At 50.7% G+C, this 20698-nt stretch overlaps 1 protein-coding gene across 1 annotated transcript in view; it reads right to left on the bottom strand.

Annotated features, from left to right (window-relative positions):
• LOC113588428 (receptor-type tyrosine-protein phosphatase mu-like) overlaps nucleotides 1–20698 on the bottom strand; it is a 165326-nt gene that overhangs the window by 103986 nt on the left and 40642 nt on the right. The window contains exons 2-5 of the mRNA XM_035528524.1: nucleotides 18813–18935; nucleotides 7513–7787; nucleotides 3668–3746; nucleotides 474–589 (exon numbers count right to left, since the gene is read on the bottom strand). Coding sequence (XP_035384417.1) covers nucleotides 474–589; nucleotides 3668–3746; nucleotides 7513–7787; nucleotides 18813–18935 — 593 coding nt within the window. The remainder of the gene's footprint in view (nucleotides 1–473; nucleotides 590–3667; nucleotides 3747–7512; nucleotides 7788–18812; nucleotides 18936–20698) is intronic.

Raw genomic sequence — 20698 nt, 5'->3', positions numbered from 1 at the left:
CTGTTGTGAGGTGCTGGGTGGGGTTAGCATTAGGGCCGGTGTGTGGGGTTGGGGTTTTACCAACCCGTTATAGCATTTTTTATCATAGTAAGTAACTACAACAGCTAATATGACATCTCAGCTAATATTATCAATATTTAGGAGGCTTGGGTTTTGGTAACGTGTGCGCACGCGTGTGTGTGTGTAAGTGTGGTTTGTGTGGATATGTGTGACTGTGTGTCCATGTGCGTTGGTATGACTGTGTGTGTGAGACTGTGTGTCTGTGCGTCGGTAAGACTGTGAGTTTGGGTATGTAGCTCAGTGGTTAAGGTGCTTGCTTTGTAGTTGGAAGGTTGTTGGTTCAAGCCCCACTGTTAGGCCTGTGAGCAAAACTCTCAAACAAAACAAGTGCTTGTTTTGGATAAAAGCATCAGCTAAATGCCATAAAGGTATGTATGTGTGACAGCATATACATATATGAGTGTGTGTATGACCTGCAGCCACAGGTGGAAGTTGGCTTTCTGCTCTCCGTTGACGGTGCAGTGGAACTTCGCTGTCTGCCCTGCGTTCACCTCCACACCTTTAATATGGAGGAAGTGGGGCGTCGTCACTGCAAAGCCCCGCCCACCACAAACACAATTAGTGACAAAAGGCACGAATACCATTAACCAACATACCCATTAACACACTAATAATACAAGCCTACACATTTTCACCTGTTAAAAGTATGTGTTATATATACAAAGCAAATTAAGGAAGCTGTTGTGAGCTAAACTGTAAACACTCAGGTGAGAGAGGGGTGTGTTTGAGGTGCCAGCTCATTTGTTTGCGCTGAGTGTATGAGGCTCTTCCATGACTTCACAACCACCAACTCACGGCATCGAAACACATTTTCAGTCCGAGAGGTTACGAAAGCTTTAAGAAACACCTGTTTAATAACTCCGCACCTTTTAAGGTAAAGACAGGTCAGAACGGCATTCTTATAGAAGTCCCCCTTTAATCCAAGTTATTAAAAATATTCTAACAATACTTAGCAAAGCATTAACTCTCCGCGCATCCGTGCTGCCACACAGCTTTAATTAGTCCGCCTGCCTCAGCAACAAAACCGTCCCTCTATCCGAGTCAATATGCGTTTATGACAACAGACGTCTCCAGGAGGAAGCGCCGTGTAAATCGAGTTATGAGGCATAACTTTCGATTCCGGCTCTCCCCAGCTGAAATCAGGCCCTGGCCGCCTCGAATCAATACGCGAGGCGTTCTCCAAAGACAGGGCAATGCAGTTAATTTAATCTCCCTCCCGCATTCACACACACACACACACACACACACACACACACACACACACACACACACACACACACACGCACGCACGCACGCACACGCACGCACTTTCTCTCAGCTCGCTGTCCCACTCTGTTCAATATTTCATCAGTTGTTATTATTATTAGTATTTTTTTTGTGTGTGTGTTTGAAATTCTGCCACTTTCATTACTTTGACCCGCCGCTCCGCGCTGGGTCGCCTCTACCTGTTTCCCTTGTCGGAAAAGCGCCGTTTTTTTATGTAATGACAGATAGACCTCCTGTGGAGTTAATGATGCCTCCGAGTGAAAGCGGTCATGCCTTCTGCTTTCATGAATAGTAAGTGAATGTGGGTTTTTTTCCCTCCCTATTTTTACCCTCAAAACGCAAAGTTCTCTCGCTCCGTCCAGCTCTCCGAAATTCTCCGAAATCAGCACTCTGAGCGAAGAATATAAAGTCGCTGTGCTGGTTTCCCGTAAGCCGTGTCTGAGCTAAACTATCCGAATGTGCGTCTCGGGCTGGCGCTACCTGGCAACCGCAGAGAGGTACGTTCGTCAAAGCAAGCAAGGACGGGTAGTGCTTAGATATTTCACATTTAAGACGGTATTAGGAGTTATGGACTGTAATCTACACTGTGGGCTATAATCGCACACCTCCTCACAATCGGCTCACAATGAGCGGTTAATCTGATGGTTAATCTGACGGCAGGGAGGTAATCCAGTCTCAGATTTCAAATGCAGCACATCACCTACACAAAAGACACTGGCAACTGAACGGAAACTCACTCTCTCTCTCTCTCGCTCTCTCTCTCTCTCTCTCTCTCTCTCTCTCTCTCTCTCTCTCATTGTAAGTGGGCTCTGTGAAGAGTCTGATAATGTCATTGAGAGGACTGATTCTAGCTTGTTGTACACAGTCACTCGGTCAAGAGCTTTAAGTGGAGCTTTCTGAACACGAAGTGCTCACCGTCAAAAAAGTTCAGTTTCAGTTTCACCAAATGAGGGCTCTCCACATTTATCCACCTCTCACTTTGGCTACCAAACCAGATGCTTCTTGATTGGCCTTTCCTTTCTCGCTTCCTGATTGGCCATGTCTCGTCCATGTCTTTTAACCCTTTCCTTCCCTATTCCCTGTCCTGACCACGTTAAAGCTCCAGACGATGGTGAGGTGTCACACAAGCCCTGCTGGTCGGCAGTCACAGTTCACCTCTTAGTGCATGTGAGCAGCGTGTGATCGCATGGCTGCAAATTCGCGATTCTGATCCTTCTGTTGCTCGTGGGCCTTAACTGGAGGGTAGTAGCCAGACGTGCGGTCACACGCAGGTCTACTCTGTCTGACGTGCGGTCACACGCAGGTCTACTCTGTCTGACGTGCGGTCGCACGCAGGTCTATTCTGTCTGACGTGCGGTCGCACGCAGGTCTACTCTGTCTGACGTGCGGTCACACGCAGGTCTACTCTGTCTGACGTGCGGTCGCACGCAGGTCTACTCTGTCTGACGTGCGGTCGCACGCAGGTCTACTCTGTCTGACGTGCGGTCGGTCGCACGCAGGTCTACTCTGTCTGACATGCGGTCGCACGCAGGTCTACTCTGTCTGACGTGCGGTCACACGCAGGTCTACTCTGTCTGACGTGCGGTCGGTCGCACGCAGGTCTACTCTGTCTGACGTGCGGTCGGTCGCACGCAGGTCTACTCTGTCTGACGTGCGGTCACACGCAGGTCTACTCTGTCTGATGTGCGGTCGCACGCAGGTCTACTCTGTCTGACGTGCGGTCGCACGCAGGTCTACTCTGTCTGACGTGCGGTCACACGCAGGTCTACTCTGTCTGACGTGCGGTCACACGCAGGTCTACTCTGTCTGACGTGCGGTCGGTCGCACGCAGGTCTACTCTGTCTGACGTGCGGTCGCACGCAGGTCTACTCTGTCTGACGTGCGGTCGCACGCAGGTCTACTCTGTCTGACGTGCGGTCACACGCAGGTCTACTCTGTCTGACGTGCGGTCGGTCGCACGCAGGTCTACTCTGTCTGACGTGCGGTCGCACGCAGGTCTACTCTGTCTGACGTGCGGTCGCACGCAGGTCTACTCTGTCTGACGTGCGGTCGCACGCAGGTCTACTCTGTCTGACGTGCGGTCGCACGCAGGTCTACTCTGTCTGACGTGCGGTCACACGCAGGTCTACTCTGTCTGACGTGCGGTCACACGCAGGTCTACTCTGTCTGACGTGCGATCACACGCAGGTCTACAGTGTCTGTATATTCACCCAGAGCCAGCTTACACTCATATTTGGGATGATATCAGTAAAGAACAGGGAGTGCTCGAGTGAGAGCGTGTGTGTGTGTGTGTGTGTGTGTGTGTGTGTGTGTGTAAGCGATTTTACAACATGGCCCTTACTGCACTGATGGCCCTGGACGACGACATCCTTGATGGCCACCAAGCCGCGCTGGCCTGAGGTCACAGCTTCAAAGACGATCTGCAGGGGCAGGGGAAGAGAGGCTGTAACCATGGTGATAAATAAGGACACACTGCAAACGAGGGTCTTACACAGGGTCTATGCCAGGAACCGAACGCCAAGGGCCCACGTCAGCGCAGAACACGCTCGCCATGAACAGTCAGAGCTGCTCCAGCAGTCTGGTCCCTGTTACTAAATAAAATAGCATATTTACATGTATACAAACATCATATTTTACATATTTTGCTATTTTGCTATGTTTGGGGCTGTATCAAGTACAGAAAAGCTTGGGAAACACTGAGTGAAAGATTCTTCGCTTGGACCCGAGCTATACGGCTTTTGCATGCCTTAAAATCTTCAAATAAATCAAACATCTTATTACAATGTTGTTTTTAATGCATGACCTTTAAAAATGTGGTGACGTGTGACTTTTTGCTTGGCTGACCAGAGCAGGTAAAGCAGAAGGTTTCTAGTTTCTAGGGTGCCTTAAATCCACCTGGCCCCGCAACTGGCATATCTGGTCTACGCTAATGATTACTTAGGCCTGTGCGAGAGAAAGGGACTCTGGGATATATGGAGAGTGTTTCGTAGCAGTGGCACATCTGATAAACGACTCAGGGTCTATGGCTCAGCGAGCCAGGGCCGCGTGTTAAAAGGCATGGCCGGCATTTCCTGCTGATAACGAACACAACCAGACGCGGCTAATTTTAAACGTGCAGCCGCACACATGCGGAACACATGCGCCTCGACACAAGAGCGTGGACGTGGACGTTCTATTTTGGAACGCCCTGATGCTGCTTCGCGGGCGTATGGCGGGGTGTCTCCTGTACGCAGAATGCTTCGAAGGGGCCGAGAACCGTACGGGACAGATGCCGTACCCTGCGACGCCTCAGAGAGCAGGCAAATATAGCCTAACACGCACCAGCAGGCGCCAAGAGATCCAGACCGCTCAGGGAGGCATGGAGTTTTCCTTCAGCGCTTCTCAGGGGAGCCGTGGTGGGAGACGACGAAATGCGGGACACGCCCCGCTCTCTGGGCGTGGTGCTGCCTGGCCTACGCAGGCCACGCCCCCTCCTCGACCGCAAAGCTGGGGGGGGTTGCCCGCCAGGCAGAGGCCCAGAGCGATGCACTGCTGCGGGGATGGTGTATGAACAGCTCATGCCTCCACACGCAGGCTTCCTCGCAAAGGCTGAGAAACTTGCAGAAAGTGTCGGTAACCTTCACATTTTCGTTGGGATCTCTACGAGAACAGCAAAATGTGGAAGGCTGTTAAAGCCACGCTAGGCTACACCTGGAGAGAACCAAAAAGACTTTAGTTGCATAAGGAAAAGAAAGAAAAACAAATCCTGGACCAAAAGAGGCTAACGCGCGTACTCCGAACAGCTCAGAGCGAGAGGCTCTTAGCCTCTCTCGTCTTTTTTCTGAGTCTTCCCTCTATCATTAGAAACCAGCCTCGCCGGCGAGGTCACGGACGCCCACCGGATGACACCCTAATTATCGGCCCTTCTCCCCTTCGCAGGAAGCCGAACGCCAGTGGCTCGGGGTCGTCACTGGGAGCCGTCATTAACGGGCAGCCTCTCCCGCCTCTCTTCTGTCCCGAGGCCGCGACGGGACACACCTGTAGGAGCTTCCGGTCGTGTGGGAAAACCGAACGCGGACGCGGCCCCCTCGTACCGCCGGGCATGTTAGGCGCACATGGTAATTAGCATCAGGAAGATGCAGGGGGCGCGAGGGCACGCTTCACTGGACACCATGTCATGGCGTTCTCTGGGTCAAGCGCAGCGATGTTGGGATCAGCCGTGGCGTCTGGTTCTGGAAGCCGGTTCTTGTTGAAAGCCAGTTGTGGTCGACAATTTTTTTTTTTTAATTTGAGTGACATGATATTTAAAATTCAAAACATTTCAAAGTCTTGGTATGCAACCTGACTGCAGTTTAATTAGAACAGAGGAGACAATGTATTTTCAGTGAAGAAAAACACAGAATCAACCCTATAATTACAAAATAATGGCCAAAGCACCAGGTGGCTTCATTCTGACAATCACTAACGATAACCTTGCAATTAAAGCTACCTCTAATTATCTCTTTGCTAATTAGACACGAATCTACGGTGCATCGTCTCTGGTCTTGTCTCCGGCGGCAAAGCGAAAATCTTCGCTCCTGGTTTGCGGGTGAAGCCTTTTTCACGAGCTCGCCTGCTAACCTCAAGCGAAATGTTACGAACCTTCCTTAAGATTGTCACTCTCCCCAAGAAAGGGAATGTTGTAATAACAAAGCAGTTTCCACATGGTTCTGAAATCCACTTGTAGGAAGGTGAACACTTAGATATGCAAGCAAACAAAGCAAAATGGTTTTGTGAGGTAAAGAGAAACCAGCTGTAAAGTTTGCAAGCCATCAGTCCAAAGGTCAGATTATTTCAAATATGCGAGGGTGGCCTACACGCTACTCTGGGCCGCTCCCGAACATACCAGCGCCTGGAGGGACACACGCCCAGACGGCACATGCCTCAGGGTTTTGGAGATCCTGCAATAACTAGCCCAGCTGCTGAGCTCGGCCACGTTCAGTCCTTCAGCAGCTTTGATGGAGCTGTGTCATAATCTCAGGATTACTCGTTACCACAGCGCTAAAAACGGATCAGAAGTGGGGGGGGGGGTGGTGCTGTTTTTTTAATGAAGGGCGAGGTTATGGCCAGGAGCTAATGGGAGTACAACTCCATGGCTCGCCATCACGCCATCACCCTCTCCGAGGACCCCAGGAGCGGATCATAAAAACGGCCAAATGACTGCCGGTGCCACAGACTTCATTGCCCTCAGCTACTGGTCTTGTGGGAATGATTGTTTTAATATTTCCGTTTTTCTATAGTCATCTGCATACAAAGCTCGCATAAAGTGAAAATTAACCAGATTAGTGATGCATAAATAATTTATTAGGTTTGCCGAGCTGAAATCATGCAAACGATATGATGGATTATTCTAACTCTCTGCATTAAAACAGTTACTTTATACTCTGCCTCTGAATGCTTTATAAAGACCCATTAAAAGCTATAAACCTGTAATAAACCCGATATATATAAACGAGCAAGGCTGTGCTGGGGGCATTGCTCGACAGGACCTAGGGGCGTGGCCTGGTCCCGCTGCTTCTAATTGGCTAATTCGGTGGTGCCGTGGTTCGTTCTGCGAGGTCAGGAAGTCTCAGTCTGTCAATTAGCCGCAGACGCCCCGCCGGCCCCCGAGGAGCCAGGCGACTAATAACCGGGCGCGCGTGAAATCAGCCTCACCTCGGCAGACGCCGCAGCAACCTCTCCGCGAGCAAAAATAAACGACCACGGAGCGAGGAAATGCAATTTTTTCCCCCCCCTAATGTAGTGAGGAAGGGGTTATTATTTGGAGCAAGGGACAAAGAGAGCCAGAGACGAGGGAATACGAGAGAGGGCGCGAGAGAGAGAGAAAGAAAGCGAGAGGAGAACTGGGAGAGAATTGGGGAAAATAAATCAAAGAATGGCCAGACAGGTGAGAAGAGAAGAAAAGAGTGAGAAGCACATTGACTGAGGTGAGCATCTTTAACTGTGAATATATATGACATATACATATAAAATACCACATACGTCTACCCTTCGTAGCATGTAGTATTGTCAAAAACTTGATGTTAAAATAGGTGTAAATGTTGCATTGTATCAAAAGACACAAAGACAGAAACACAAAGACAGAAAAAGTGTAAAAATATCCAGGAACATGTCAGTTTTCACAGTAATTACCCACAACCACCCTCTTACCCACAGCCACCCTCTTACCTGGTAGAAGTTGGGCCAGTAGATGCTGACAGCGAGTTCCACTTGGCTCCAGGTCCTGCTGACGGGCCCAGAGATGTTCCAGACGGGCAGCCCCGTAGGACTGTGGTTCTCCTTGATGTAGACACTGAGGCGTCCAGGGCTGCCGCTGCCCTGGCTCGACACCAAGTAGCGGAGGGTGACGCAGTGGGTATCGTTCTCTTTGAGCTGGGGGCTGAGGAGCAGGGCCTTCTGGCCCGAGAAACGGCCCGACGTGTTGACCATCACGAAGGCGGCGCCTGCCGACAGAGGAGGGAGAGGTGGGACAGGACAGGTCCGTGAGCGAGGGTGGGAACGCGGGACGTTTCGGTCGCGAGGAGATTCGCCTTCGCCGCATAGCACGTCAGGATAGGCTCGGAAGGAGGCGGAACTCCAGGACTGGACATTAATGTTGTAACCAAGGGATCAACCTCGCAGGCACTGTTGTTTAAAGCAGTCCTGGGGAGCACAGGAGTGGTGGGATCTCTGAGGATTTGCTCTCCGAAAGAGTCCATCTCACTGTCCTTTCTGTGAGACATATGGCATACATTAGCATATTGATCAACATGGGGAAAGCCTTTTTTCTGCCAGTAATTGACTAAAATGGAGCCACTTCATTAAGGGAACTGCATAATTCATCTTAATTAGCATCACTAATTAATATATATCTGATCTAATTAAGACACTTAGCTGGAGCCACATCAGCATATACAATGGCTTGCCTGTGTCGGACGCGCTTCGGAAACCGACACCGGGAGATGGCGGGAAAACTGTTGCACGTGCGGTTCATTTAGCCGCCATGCCGCTACGGACAATCCCGTGACCCTTCGGCCTGCGTGGTGATCCGGTCACGGCGCGTAAACAAGAACAGCTGATGGAATGGCTGCGCATTCAATGATTCTAATCACAACACACACACACACACACACACACGGATGCACACCCAGAGCAGAGGTATTAGTCGCACAAAGGCCGGCCCAATCTGACAAGGGTTCTTCGATAATTATCAGATGGCATAAAGGTTAATACAATTCTCTTACTACCGGCCAATAACAGGCAGGCGGGCGGGATTGTATTGACAATACTTTCAGTGAAAAGGGCAGATCCTAGCCTATCAGCAATCATAGCCACTGGAATCCTATTTACCCTTTCACTGTCTCTCTCTCTCTCTCTCGCTCTCTCTCTCTCTCTCTCTCGCTCTCTCTCTCTCTCTCTCTCGCTCTCTCTCTCTCTCGCTCTCTCTCTCTCTCTCTCTCTCTCGCTCGCTCTCTCTCTCTCTCTCTCTCGCTCTCTCTCTCTCTCTCTCTCTCTCTCTCTCTCTCTCTCTCTGTCACAGCACCTTAGTGATAAGTAGGAAAGTTGGACTGTTTGACTTCAAAAGCTCGGAGAGTAATCACTCTGACAGCAGAGTGGGACAGAGCAAAGTGGAACAGATACAGGGTGACATTAGCAAGTTACGTTAAGCTGCACAGAGACGCCCACCTAGCGGGGAGAGAGAGGGGGATAGAGAGACAGAGAGAGTGAGAGTTGAACAGAGACAGCAACGATAGGAAACACCAATTAAACGGTCTTCTTTTTCAGCCTTACCTTCAAAAGAAGAATGTGCCCTAGTGACGTGATTACATACAGACATAAAAGCTACACCCGCCTGCCTGGGCTGTTAGTGGGAACTGGAGCCCACTCCGCCCCCCCACACATGCTTATCCAGGAGAGGGCGGAGAGGAGGATGAGTGCGATGAAGGTGTGAGGGAGGTGGGGGAGACACCGCACTGGAGATATTAGAATCAGCCACTCTCCCTGCGAGTCTGATGTTGGTTGTGTTCCTGAAGACTTGATTAGAATAATCGCTAATGAGCGCCCAGCGCTCTGCCACGTCCTGCTGTCTTAGTGAGGGCCCGCTCGGACATACGCACGTGCACGCTCACGCACGCTCATGCGAGCGGCGTGTCCATTTGTTCCCCGCGGGTGGTGGCTGACTCACAGGGTGATCTGTGCATCGTGTTCTGAGCCAAACAGCTGAGTAACAAGCACACAGTCACAAGCTCCCCGTGGCACCGCTCAGCACAGCCTAACGCTGACCACGCAGGGGACCGGCTGCAGGGCGCAGGGTGCAGGGCACAGGGTGTAGGGCGTAGGGTGCAGGGTGCAGGGTGCAGGGTGTAGGGTGCAGGGTGTAGGGTACAGGGTGTAGGGCGTAGGGTGCAGGGCGTAGGGTGCAGGGTGCAGAGTGTAGGGTGCAGGGCACAGGGTGTAGGGTGTAGGGTGCAGAGTGCAGGGCATAGGGTGTAGAGTGTAGGGTGTAGGGCACAGGATGTAGGATGCAGAATGTAGAGTGCAGGCAGTAGGGTGTAGGGTGTAGGGTGTAGAGCACAGGGTGTAGGGCACAGGTTGCAGGGTGTAGGGCACAGGGTGTAGGGCGTAGGGTGCAGGGCGTAGGGTGCAGGGTGTAGCCTGTAGGGTGTAGAGTGTAGGGTACAGGGTGTAGGGCACAGGGTGTAGGGCACAGGGTGTAGGGCGTAGGGTGTAGAATGTAGGGCGCAGGTTGCAGGGTGTAGGGCACAGGGTGTAGGGCGTAGGGTGTAGGGCGTAGGGTGCAGGGTGTAGGGCACAGGTTGCAGGGTGTAGGGCGTAGGGTGCAGGGCGTAGGGTGCAGGGTGTAGCCTGTAGGGCGTAGGGTGTAGGGCACAGGGTGTAGGGTGTAGGGCGTAGGGTGCAGGGTGTAGCCTGTAGGGTGTAGAGTGTAGGGTGTAGGGCACAGGGTGTAGGGCGTAGGGTGTAGAGTGTAGGGTGTAGGGCGTAGGGTGTAGAGTGTAGGGTGTAGGGTGCAGGGTGTAGCCTGTAGGGTGTAGTTTGTAGGGTGTAGAGAATGACTGGCTTGTAGTATCCAGCTCAGTGAGCATGTGCATGTTCAGGCAAGAGTGATGCTAGCTCCTGGTCAGATGCGTAGTTTTACAGAAGAACTTGCACATGCCAAAGAAAACCACAAAAACGGTCCGTATCGCGCACACACACACACACACACACACACACACACACGTAAACAGCACATAACAGGCTAGTTCACGCTCATCCCTGAGCAGCTGTGCTCTCAGCTCACACCATTATGGCCCTCTCTCCACTCACCCTGGATAATTAGCCACCTACTCTAACGGCAAATGAGAATCAGAGCGGTTTAGCTGTGGACTAACGCATCAAGCGCGAGCATGCATTTCTCTACCTGTCTCTCTCCCACTCAATTCTCATTCTCCCTCTCTCCTTCTCTCTCTCCTTCCCTCTCTCTAACTCCCCAACCCCCCCCCACCCCCACCCCCCGCCTGCTCCTTTAACGGAGCAGTGCTCGGGAGCCAATTAAAAGCGGCTCTTGCCGGCTGGCCGCATCCTGGCGGGTGTGCTGGACTGCTCTTGTAAAGGGCACGCCATTCAGGCCTGCACGTCAGGGCGCTCGGGGGGACTTTATTATCGGGCCGGCCGGGACAGGGGCCACGGCCGACACTCCAACGCCTACCAAAGACACGACAGTCTGAGCGTCGGCACGGCGATGGCCACGTCAGGCCAACCTCAGGCGGCCTCGCCGTGCTTTATTGCGAACGAGGTCGCAGCGGCTGCTAAGTAACGGCGCGCGATTTCTGTTAGGAGCAGTTTCAGTTTAAGGGTCACGCGTCATGAGTACCTTTACGTGAAATTGTTAAGCTAGCTATACTTTCTATTGCAAGATCCAGTTAACCAATCAGAACCCTTACGTCACAACTGCTATTTGAACATAACAAAATACTAATAGCTACCAGCACTGGAGACATCACTACTACAAGAACTACAGAAAGACCTTGGACTACTGAACAACGGCCTCTGTTAGGTTACAGCACGCTGAGTGTAGGAACGAACATCCTGTTTTTGCTGCAATCTCATTTCAATGCTGCGTTCTGACAAACCCCCAGCAGTCCTGACAAGGTGTGACCATTACCTACGGCCTGCCAGGGCTGCACTAATTTACCCAGAGGCCCCTGCTGCCGTCCTCTCGCCAAGGGGCTGAGGGGTTCGTTTATTCCAGGAAAAAGCAGCATCTAAAGCCTCGTTATGTCAGCCCGGGCTGCTAGGCTGAGGTGTCAGGCCTAACACCACAGCTAATTAAAAACCTCCAGCACGGGAGGGAAGTGTGTTTTGTGTTGGGGGGGGGGGGGGGGGGGGTTGCGAGGGGTGTGGCTGTTGGACAACCTAACAACGTACTCCATTTGTCCACGTGGACACCCGAAGCGCAGTGCATGTTTCGGGCAGTAATCCGAACACAAGATGAGACAAGTTTGACTCTGGGGCGTGGACGTAACCCGGACAGCAACCGATGAGGTCACACTCAGCCTTGAAAAGGGCTGGAAATGTAAAAAAAATGTTTCATTTGACGCAATTTCTCTTCATCTACTTTGAAAACAGGCAGCTGCGCGTCACAATAACTCAGCATAAGTCTGCGCACCCTGTGTAAGACAGCGAAAACGTAATGAAAAATTAAACAGCTCATACTGATCAAACTCAACTCCAGGGAGCATTCTGTTTCATCTTAACGTTCGCATAACTAAAAGGGTTAAAAAAAAACAAAACAAAAAAAAAAAAAACACACTATTCGAGAGTAATATTCACAATTATGGTCTCGCCTCACCTAATTTAGTTTGCGGCGACACCGAACTGTCCGCTGCTAATCATCAAACCTATAGGTGTGAGGCAGGGAGCTGTTTGGGCTCATTATGGCTTGAGTGATGGCTAAAATGAGGGGATATAATTTGCGGTAATGACTGGCGCTCATTACTTCGCTCGGTGGCTCAGGTCCTGAACCGCTGAAAAATCATTACGTGGCGGAAATCAGAATGAAGGGCCACTCTCGGGGCCAGCAAAACCTCCAGGACCGGTTTGTTAATAAAACCGGCAGGGGAAAGGCCCGCCGGCCGCGCACGAAATGTCAGCGAGGACGAGGCTGTTCTCGCATCCCGCCGCCAATCAAAGACGCTCTCGCTGTGCAGCGTCGTGGGCGCCGTGGCCTCCGCTCGATTAACCGTTGTGCTTTCGGGAACTTTCTCTCTGTTCCACTTGCCGTTCTTTTTTCGAAAAGGAAGGCAAGGTTGGGGGGTGTAACGGCGATTACGTTTCACGCGATTTTTTTTTTCCCTTCCCTGAAAAACCTCCCTGACACCCTGACTCAGTTCTGTCGCTCTTACAGGAAGATACGCTTGTGAGCTCTGAATTCTGTGTCTGAAAAGAGAATGTAAAAAAAAAAAAGTAAAAATAAAAACGGGGCTGATTCCGGTCCTCTTCCGCTCCGGTCCGACCGGCCGGGGAACGGCCACAGCTGGACGTGTCGGGATATCGTTAGCTCCGTGTGGCCCATGCTACTCTCAGCCCGTGGAGGGCTTTACTAAACCAGGCCAGCTGACTTCTTCCCGATCTTAAGGGCCTTTTGGCGGAATCGGACCCGGCGTCGTCGCCGCTACCGCTTCTACCACTAAACAGCATCAACCCACCCCCAGAACAAGGAGAGCAACGTATGGATCCACAGAAGGAGGTGAAATAAATGGTGATGATGAGTGCTTAATTCAGTTAATGAGGCTGAGAAGACACTGCTTCCGAAACTTCACACAAAGAAAAAGAAAGAAACAGACTTCCTCTGTCTTGATGCTGATGCATTCCTGAGCATTCTGTACTTTCAGATGTACAGAGTACAGAGAAATAACAAAGTTGATATCAGGATACAAAGAAAACAAACAGTGTTGGTTACCGCTCGCATGCGCACACACACACGCACACGCACACGCACAGCAGGTCACCAGCACACGGCAAACACCAGCGCACCCAGCGACCCGTCTTCTGAAGCTCCGCCGGAGTAAACCATCACCCATCCTGCCACCCAAACACCTCGTCTGAACGAAACCCAACCTGCCAACTAAAAGCAGAGTGCGTTCCTGTTTGCGCATACCCGTCTGAGGATAAGGCTCAGCCTTAGCTGAAATTGATACAGTGTTTAACATAATAGAGTGTGTCTGGGTAACATAATTAATCTGAACAGCTAGAGCGCTGTAGCCCCCCCCCCCCCCCCCAATATCCTCCAGACGAGAGATCCTGGCCAAGTAAAGGAGGGAGAGAGAGAGAGAGAGAGAGAGAGAGCAGTGAAGAGAGTGATAGAGGGGGACAGGAAGAATGAGAAAGAAGAGAGTGATGCAGATGTTTTTCGTCTAATGTCCTTTTCTTCGTTATCGTCACTGGATCGCTGTGCTCTGTTTTGGTTCATTCTGACGTTCTCCTGATTTTCGTGTTGTTTGTATTTTTATCCCCTATAAAAACTCTTATTCATCTGTGTATGAATGATGCATTTAGATATACTGTATTGCTTTGACAACATTGGGTGTTTTATCCTGTCATGCCAATAAAGCTAATTTGATTTGAGAGACAGAGAGAGAGAGAAGGAGAGAGAGAGAGGTTGGAATTACCCCCTCGCACGCAGGCCCAGATTCATGCGCATCTATTTTTTTTTAATTGTCGACTCTGAGATGCAACCAAACCGGTTCTGCATGCGCTAATGTCAGGAGATTCCCCCAGCAGATGCATTTCAATTGATTAATTCATTTTTGAAAAATGTTCAAGCCAGGAACATTTCAACAGGAACTCCACCCGCACCAGTGAACGGAGAGGGCAGAGTGGAGGGGTAGGATAGGATGGAGAGTGTGTGTGTGTGTGTGTGTGTGTGTGTGTGTATATATATGTCTGGCAGGGAGGGGGAATGCAATTCCAGAGCCGTTCACAAACTCAAACCCCTGTGCTTCGCTGCTAAAAAAATATTTTAAACTCGTGACACAGGCTGTTTACTACAGAGCACTGCTAACTGTTAAATGGGTCAGACGTTTCAGTGGAGCGGAGTCGATCAGTCAGTGAGGTACAGCGTTCCCTTGCTCTGGGTGTTAAATTTGCTGCTAGTTGCATCTCCATGCGTCGGACGCGCGGGCATTATGCGTGTACGTGACCTGTAGCGCGTTACATGAAAGTGCGCATGACTTATTACGATTTACTCAAATTCAGAGTCAGACTTTTACTTCTTTAAGTCTTTTAATAAGGCTGTGCTCGCCGCTCTGCCGGGCAGCCAGTCGGACGGGCGAGATCAATAGCTGTTGCCGCGGGCAACCGCTTCGCAACGCGTGAGAGTCGCCTTCGCGCCAGGGCGATTGATCTGCCTCGACCCTGACGCTTTGATCCGGGATCAGGAGAGCTCCTCCAGGGCACTTTAAAGTTTTAGCCTGTCGTGCTCATGAGTGCGGGGGGTGGGGGGTTAAGGGTTAATGGAGCGGAGCACAGGGACGGGGTGTCGGGCCGGCGGGGGGTTGTGGGTTGGGGTCCCAGAGCGCGTTAAGCACATTGCCCGTGAGGAAGACTCTGATTGCAGAGGAACGGTACGGCATGCATGGGGAGCAGACGGGCGCTGCCAGGGTTAAGTGATAAAATCCCACTCATGGGCTCATGTGTGTCTGTGAATGGAAGCTGTTCTGATACAAGACACTACGCAACATTACACTAGGTGACTAGGTGAGTTCTGGATGTGTGGATGTGCATATGTGTGTTCACTGAATAAATCGTGTTTAAGACAAACATTCATTACACAGGGCAGTCTGTGCTGAGGTATTTCTATTCCTCCACTGTATGTTTCACTTACAGAGAGAGAGAGAGAGAGAGAGAGAGAGAGAGAGAGAGAGGGAGGAGCAAAATGGGTGTTATCCCCTGTCCTGTGCAGAGAGAGAGAGAGAGAGCACCCAGAGGGTGATGACCCCCCCCACACGTACCCAGAGAGAGAGAGCATGACCCCCCCACACGTGCCGAGAGAGAGAGAGAGAGAGAGAGAGAGAGAGAGAGAGAGAGAGCACCCAGAGGGTGATGACCCCCCACACGTGCCCAGAGAAAGAGAGCATGACCCCCCCACACGTGCCCAGAGAGAGAGAGAGAGAGAGAGAGAGCATCCAGAGGGTGATGACCCCCCCCACACGTGCCCAGAGAAAGAGCACCCAGAGGGTGATGACCCCCCACACGTGCCCAGAGAGAGAGAGCACCCAGAGGGTGATGACCCCCCACACATGCCCAGAGAGAGAGCACGCAGAGGGTGATGACCCCCCCCCACGTGCCCAGAGAGAGAGAGCACCCAGAGGGTGATGACCCCCCACACATGCCCAGAGAGAGAGCACCCAGTAGGTGATGACCCCCCATACATGCCCAGAGAGAGAGCACGCAGAGGGTGATGACCCCCCACACGTGCCCAGAGAGAGAGCACCCAGAGGGTGATGACCCCACACACGTGCCCAGAGAGAGAGAGCACCCAGAGGGTGATGACCCCCCACACATGCCCAGAGAGAGAGCACGCAGAGGGTGATGACCCCCCCCACGTGCCCAGAGAGAGAGAGCACCCAGAGGGTGATGACCCCCCACACATGCCCAGAGAGAGAGCACCCAGAGGGTGATGACCCCCCACACATGCCCAGAGAGAGAGCACGCAGAGGGTGATGACCCCCCACACGTGCCCAGAGAGAGAGCACCCAGAGGGTGATGACCCCCCACACATGCCCAGAGAGAGAGAGCACACAGAGGGTGATGACCCCCCACACGTGCCCAGAGAGAGAGCACGCAGAGGGTGATGACCCCCCACACGTGCCCAGAGAGAGAGCACCCAGAGGGTGATGACCCCCCACACATGCCCAGAGAGAGAGAGCACACAGAGGGTGATGACCCCCACACGTGCCCAGAGAGAGAGCACGCAGAGGGTGATGACCCCCCACACATGCCCAGAGAGAGAGAGCACACAGAGGGTGATGACCCCCCACACGTGCCCAGAGAAAGAGAGCACCCAGAGGGTGTTGACACTGTCACATTCTCATGCAAATAGGAGCTTGCAAATGGTGGTTCAGTCCACACACACACACACACACACACGGATCAATTCCATCGAAAGGAGTAAATGTGTTTCATTTTGGCAGGTCATTTCTCTTGAGTTGTAGAGCCGCTCGGCAGATGTATGTGGCATGTGGCAGACAAACAGGTTAACGGGCAATCAAACACGAAGTGGCTACTGCTAAAGTGACTTCTCCTGTCACTTGGAGAGAGGGGGAGATGGAGGGAGAGAGGGAGAAAAGAGGGAGGCAATCTGTGGCGCAGCATACGCATAATTAAAATTCATTCATTTCAAGTGGAGATCTTTGTTACGGTGTTTGTTTAGAGCGGAGATCTTTGTAACGGTGTTTGTTAAGAGCGGAGATCTTTGTTACGGTGTTTGTTAAGAGCGGAGATCTTTGTTACGGTGTTTGTTAGGAGCGGAGATCTTTGTTACGGTGTTTGTTTAGAGCGGAGATCTTTGTTACGGTGTTTGTTAAGAGCGGAGATCTTTGTTATGGTGTTTGTTTAGAGCGGAGATCTTTGTTACGGTGTTTGTTAAGAGCGGAGATCTTTGTTACGGTGTTTGTTTAGAGCGGAGATCTTTGTTACGGTGTTTGTTTAGAGCGGAGATCTTTGTTACGGTGTTTGTTAAGAGCGGAGATCTTTGTTATGGTGTTTGTTAAGAGCGGAGATCTTTGTTACGGTGTTTGTTTAGAGCGGAGATCTTTGTTACGGTGTTTGTTAAGAGCGGAGATCTTTGTTACGGTGTTTGTTAGGAGCGGAGATCTTTGTTACGGTGTTTGTTTAGAGCGGAGATCTTTGTTACGGTGTTTGTTAAGAGCGGAGATCTTTGTTACGGTGTTTGTTAGGAGCGGAGATCTTTGTTACGGTGTTTGTTTAGAGCGGAGATCTTTGTTACGGTGTTTGTTAAGAGCGGAGATCTTTGTTATGGTGTTTGTTAAGAGCGGAGATCTTTGTTACGGTGTTTGTTTAGAGCGGAGATCTTTGTTACGGTGTTTGTTAAGAGCGGAGATCTTTGTTACGGTGTTTGTTAAGAGCGGAGATCTTTGTTACAGTGTTTGTTTAGAGTGGAGATCTTTGTTACTGTTTATTTGGAGTGAAGATCTTTGTTACGGTGTTTGTTTAGACTGGAGAACTTTGTTACGGTGTTTGTTTAAACTGGAGAACTTTGTTACAGTCATTAAGGGTCTTTAAGGTAATTCAGTGGTTAAGGTACTTAACTTGTACTTAGAAGATTGCTGGTTCAAACCTCACCACTGCTAAGTTACTGCCTTTGGGCCCCTGAGCAATGCCCTTAACCCTCAGTTGCTCAAGTTATGCTTGGTCATAGTTGTCAGTTGCTTTGGATAAAAGTATCAGCTAAATGCCATGAATGTTCATTTAGGGTGGGGTCATTCTTTGTTACAGTGTGAGGAGAAGCAATGAAGAAGAAGCTCAAAACAGTTTGTCCATTAATTCCATTGGTGCTGTCAACGCTCAGCCACCTCATCTCAAACCTAGTGAAAAATGATCATTGCAACATGAAAGAGAGAGAGAAAATACAACAGTGAAATTTGAATCCTAGTGTTAGTGGAGAGAATAAATAGTTTCATGAAAATAGATTTCCCATGTTTTTTCATATAAAAATTAATTCCCTCATTTAGTCCCTTGTCTCATCAGCAGACCTGGGTAACTGATCACAGACTAAAGCAACTGATCCGAGACAGGGCTAATGGATTCCAGACCGGGGTAACCTGAGATTAACGCGAGAACTCAGGAAGAACCTACCCGTGCCAAGTCAGACCTACTTAGGTTGTCTCTGCGGTTACACCCAACCACTGCATCATTGTTACAGGGAACCTACTGATGTCAGACGGTAACAGCTGTGGTCATGGCGACATTGGTGTTTTTCTGTTTCTTCCTTTTGCTCCGACGGGCTCGAGCTTCACAGCAGCGTTATAAAGAACTGCAACCACACGCTGTGGGGTGTTAATTACACACTAAGGGATGTGTTCATGCAGTTAATGTCTTTCAGACTGGGGAGTCAGACCCTCCCATTGGGGTTTCAGATGCCACTGTCATCCAGGTGACTTTGGAGGGGCTATGGACTACATTTGCATCGTGTTCACTCATTCGCTGGAAATCAGGTGCCTCTGAAAGCTATGGTAGGAGTACTATAGACTGTGTTATGGAGTTTATGGAGGTGTTTCTGAATCCTCAAATTCACTCAGGGCTTCCACAGAACAGACAAAAATACTTTATCCCACATACTGAGTTTAGTGGGTCAGACTCCACTCAGTTGTAAGTGTCTTTGAGTGCGTGTGTGTGTTTGTTTGTTTATGTAGACATATATTTGAAGGTGTCTGTATGTGTGTTTTTGTGTGTTAGAGAACGCTCACCTGGAGGTGTCCATGGGTTGGTCGGGGGCTTCTCTTTGGTGTTGACCTGCTCCCACTCGAGGTCGTCCTCACGCCCCTGGCTGTAGCCACACACTGAGAGCGGCTTCTCGAAGCTGCAGTCGCCTGTGGAGAGAGGCCACGCCGTTCAGACCGCTGTCTGCAAACCCCGCCCCCTCCCCGCCCCTCATCTCAACTAACCCGTTCACAATGCAGTACGGCAAACAATGAGAGCGCTTTAAGTGAGATGGAGAGTAGGGGAAGCATGGTAGGTGCACTGCGACATACATTACCATCATTAGGCTCACGGCGGGCCAATTCCGCCGCCACGGAAACGAAGTGTCTAAACTCCATCATCGTTAAGCTCCGCGCTCCCGCTGTGCCAACCGGCAGAAATTTGATTCTGCTTTTTTTCTTCCTTTTTTTTTTTTGCTTCCATGCTGCTGGTATATGACCGAAACCTCCTGTGCCGATCATCTCGCGTTTAGCTCCCATCTATCCTAATCCTTCCCACGGGACACACACACACACACTCACACACCTACGCACACACACAGAGTATGCGTGTTAGTGTGGATGGCCCGAGCAGCATTACATTAATGCGATAGGGGAGAAGGTGGGATAGAGCAGAGGTCCGCGTGACCCGGCCCATCGCACCAACAGGTGACGTTCCGTTTCTCCGTACTCATCCGCTGCCTTAGTGCGCCTTAGTAGAATTCTCTTCTGGGATCAGGATCCCACAGACTGCATGTGCAGTGTCTTTTATCTGTGTCTATGTAAAGCACTCTGATCGGCTTTTGGCTGGGAAACGTACCGGAATGGTGCCGGCATGGTGCTTGGCATTTTAGAAATGTGTATAAAGTGTTCCAAAGCAAGTGACCTGTTCACAAACACACACGCTACGTGTTTACACACAGAGATGCAGGCCGGTTTAAGGAAAAGGGGCTCCTTTACGAAGATGACAGCCCCCCTCCTGCCAGGCTCATGGCCCGATCAGAACCACAGGCAGGTTTATGAAGCCTTTTCACCGTCATTGAGACTCTGAAAACCGAAAACGCTTTTAGCAGCAGAAAGGAGCGTGAATCGTATGAGAAAGGGAAGAGGAGCTCGTGAGGGACCCAAACGCACAGGGCTCGATGGACCATTACACGAGTTCATCTTAAACCATAAACACGGAGAAGAGAGCAGGTACCTGGATATGATTACCGTCGTCACTTAAGTAACAGGGGGCTACAGGGAGTGTTTGGACCCCCCCACGTCTGTGCTCTGAGTGCATCCTGAATGACTTTAAAATGGAGCCCAGGAAATGAGTGGCTCTCTGCCACAAATGGAAAATGAAGGCAATGCGCATCAATATTTAAGAAGCCACACACAAGAGTGGCAACAAGATTGCTCTCACTCTTAGCCTCTGTTCATGCGTGCACACACACACACACACACACACACACACACACAATGAAAACACGCGCCAGAAACAGAAACATGTTTTTGGGTTTTTTTGTCCTCTCAGGGTTTTGTAGTAAGTGTGTAAGAGTGTAACAGTACTGATCCATCATCACTTCTGAAGCTTAATGTCTGCTGGAGTATATGCGTGTGTGTGTGTGTGTGTGTGTTTGTGTGTGTGTGTGTGTGTGTGAGTGAGTGAGTGTGTGTGTGTGTGTGTGCGTATGTGTGTGTGTGTGTGTGTGTGTGTATATGTGTGTGTGTGTGTGAGTGAGTGAGTGTGTGTGTGTGTGTGTGTGTGTGTGTATGTGTGTGTGTGTGTGTGTGTGTGTGTGTGTGTGTGTGAGTGTGTGTGTGTGTGTGCACGTGTTTGTGTGTGTGTGTATATGTGTGTGTGTGTGTGTGTGTATGTGTGTGTGTGTGTGTATATATGTGTGTGTGTGTGT

The sequence above is a fragment of the Electrophorus electricus genome, chromosome 7 (genome assembly GCF_013358815.1).
Source record: "Electrophorus electricus isolate fEleEle1 chromosome 7, fEleEle1.pri, whole genome shotgun sequence".
In the NCBI taxonomy this organism is placed as follows: domain Eukaryota; kingdom Metazoa; phylum Chordata; class Actinopteri; order Gymnotiformes; family Gymnotidae; genus Electrophorus; species Electrophorus electricus.
Note: the sequence above shows the minus strand (reverse complement) of the source record. Positions and strands in the feature narration are given on the sequence as shown.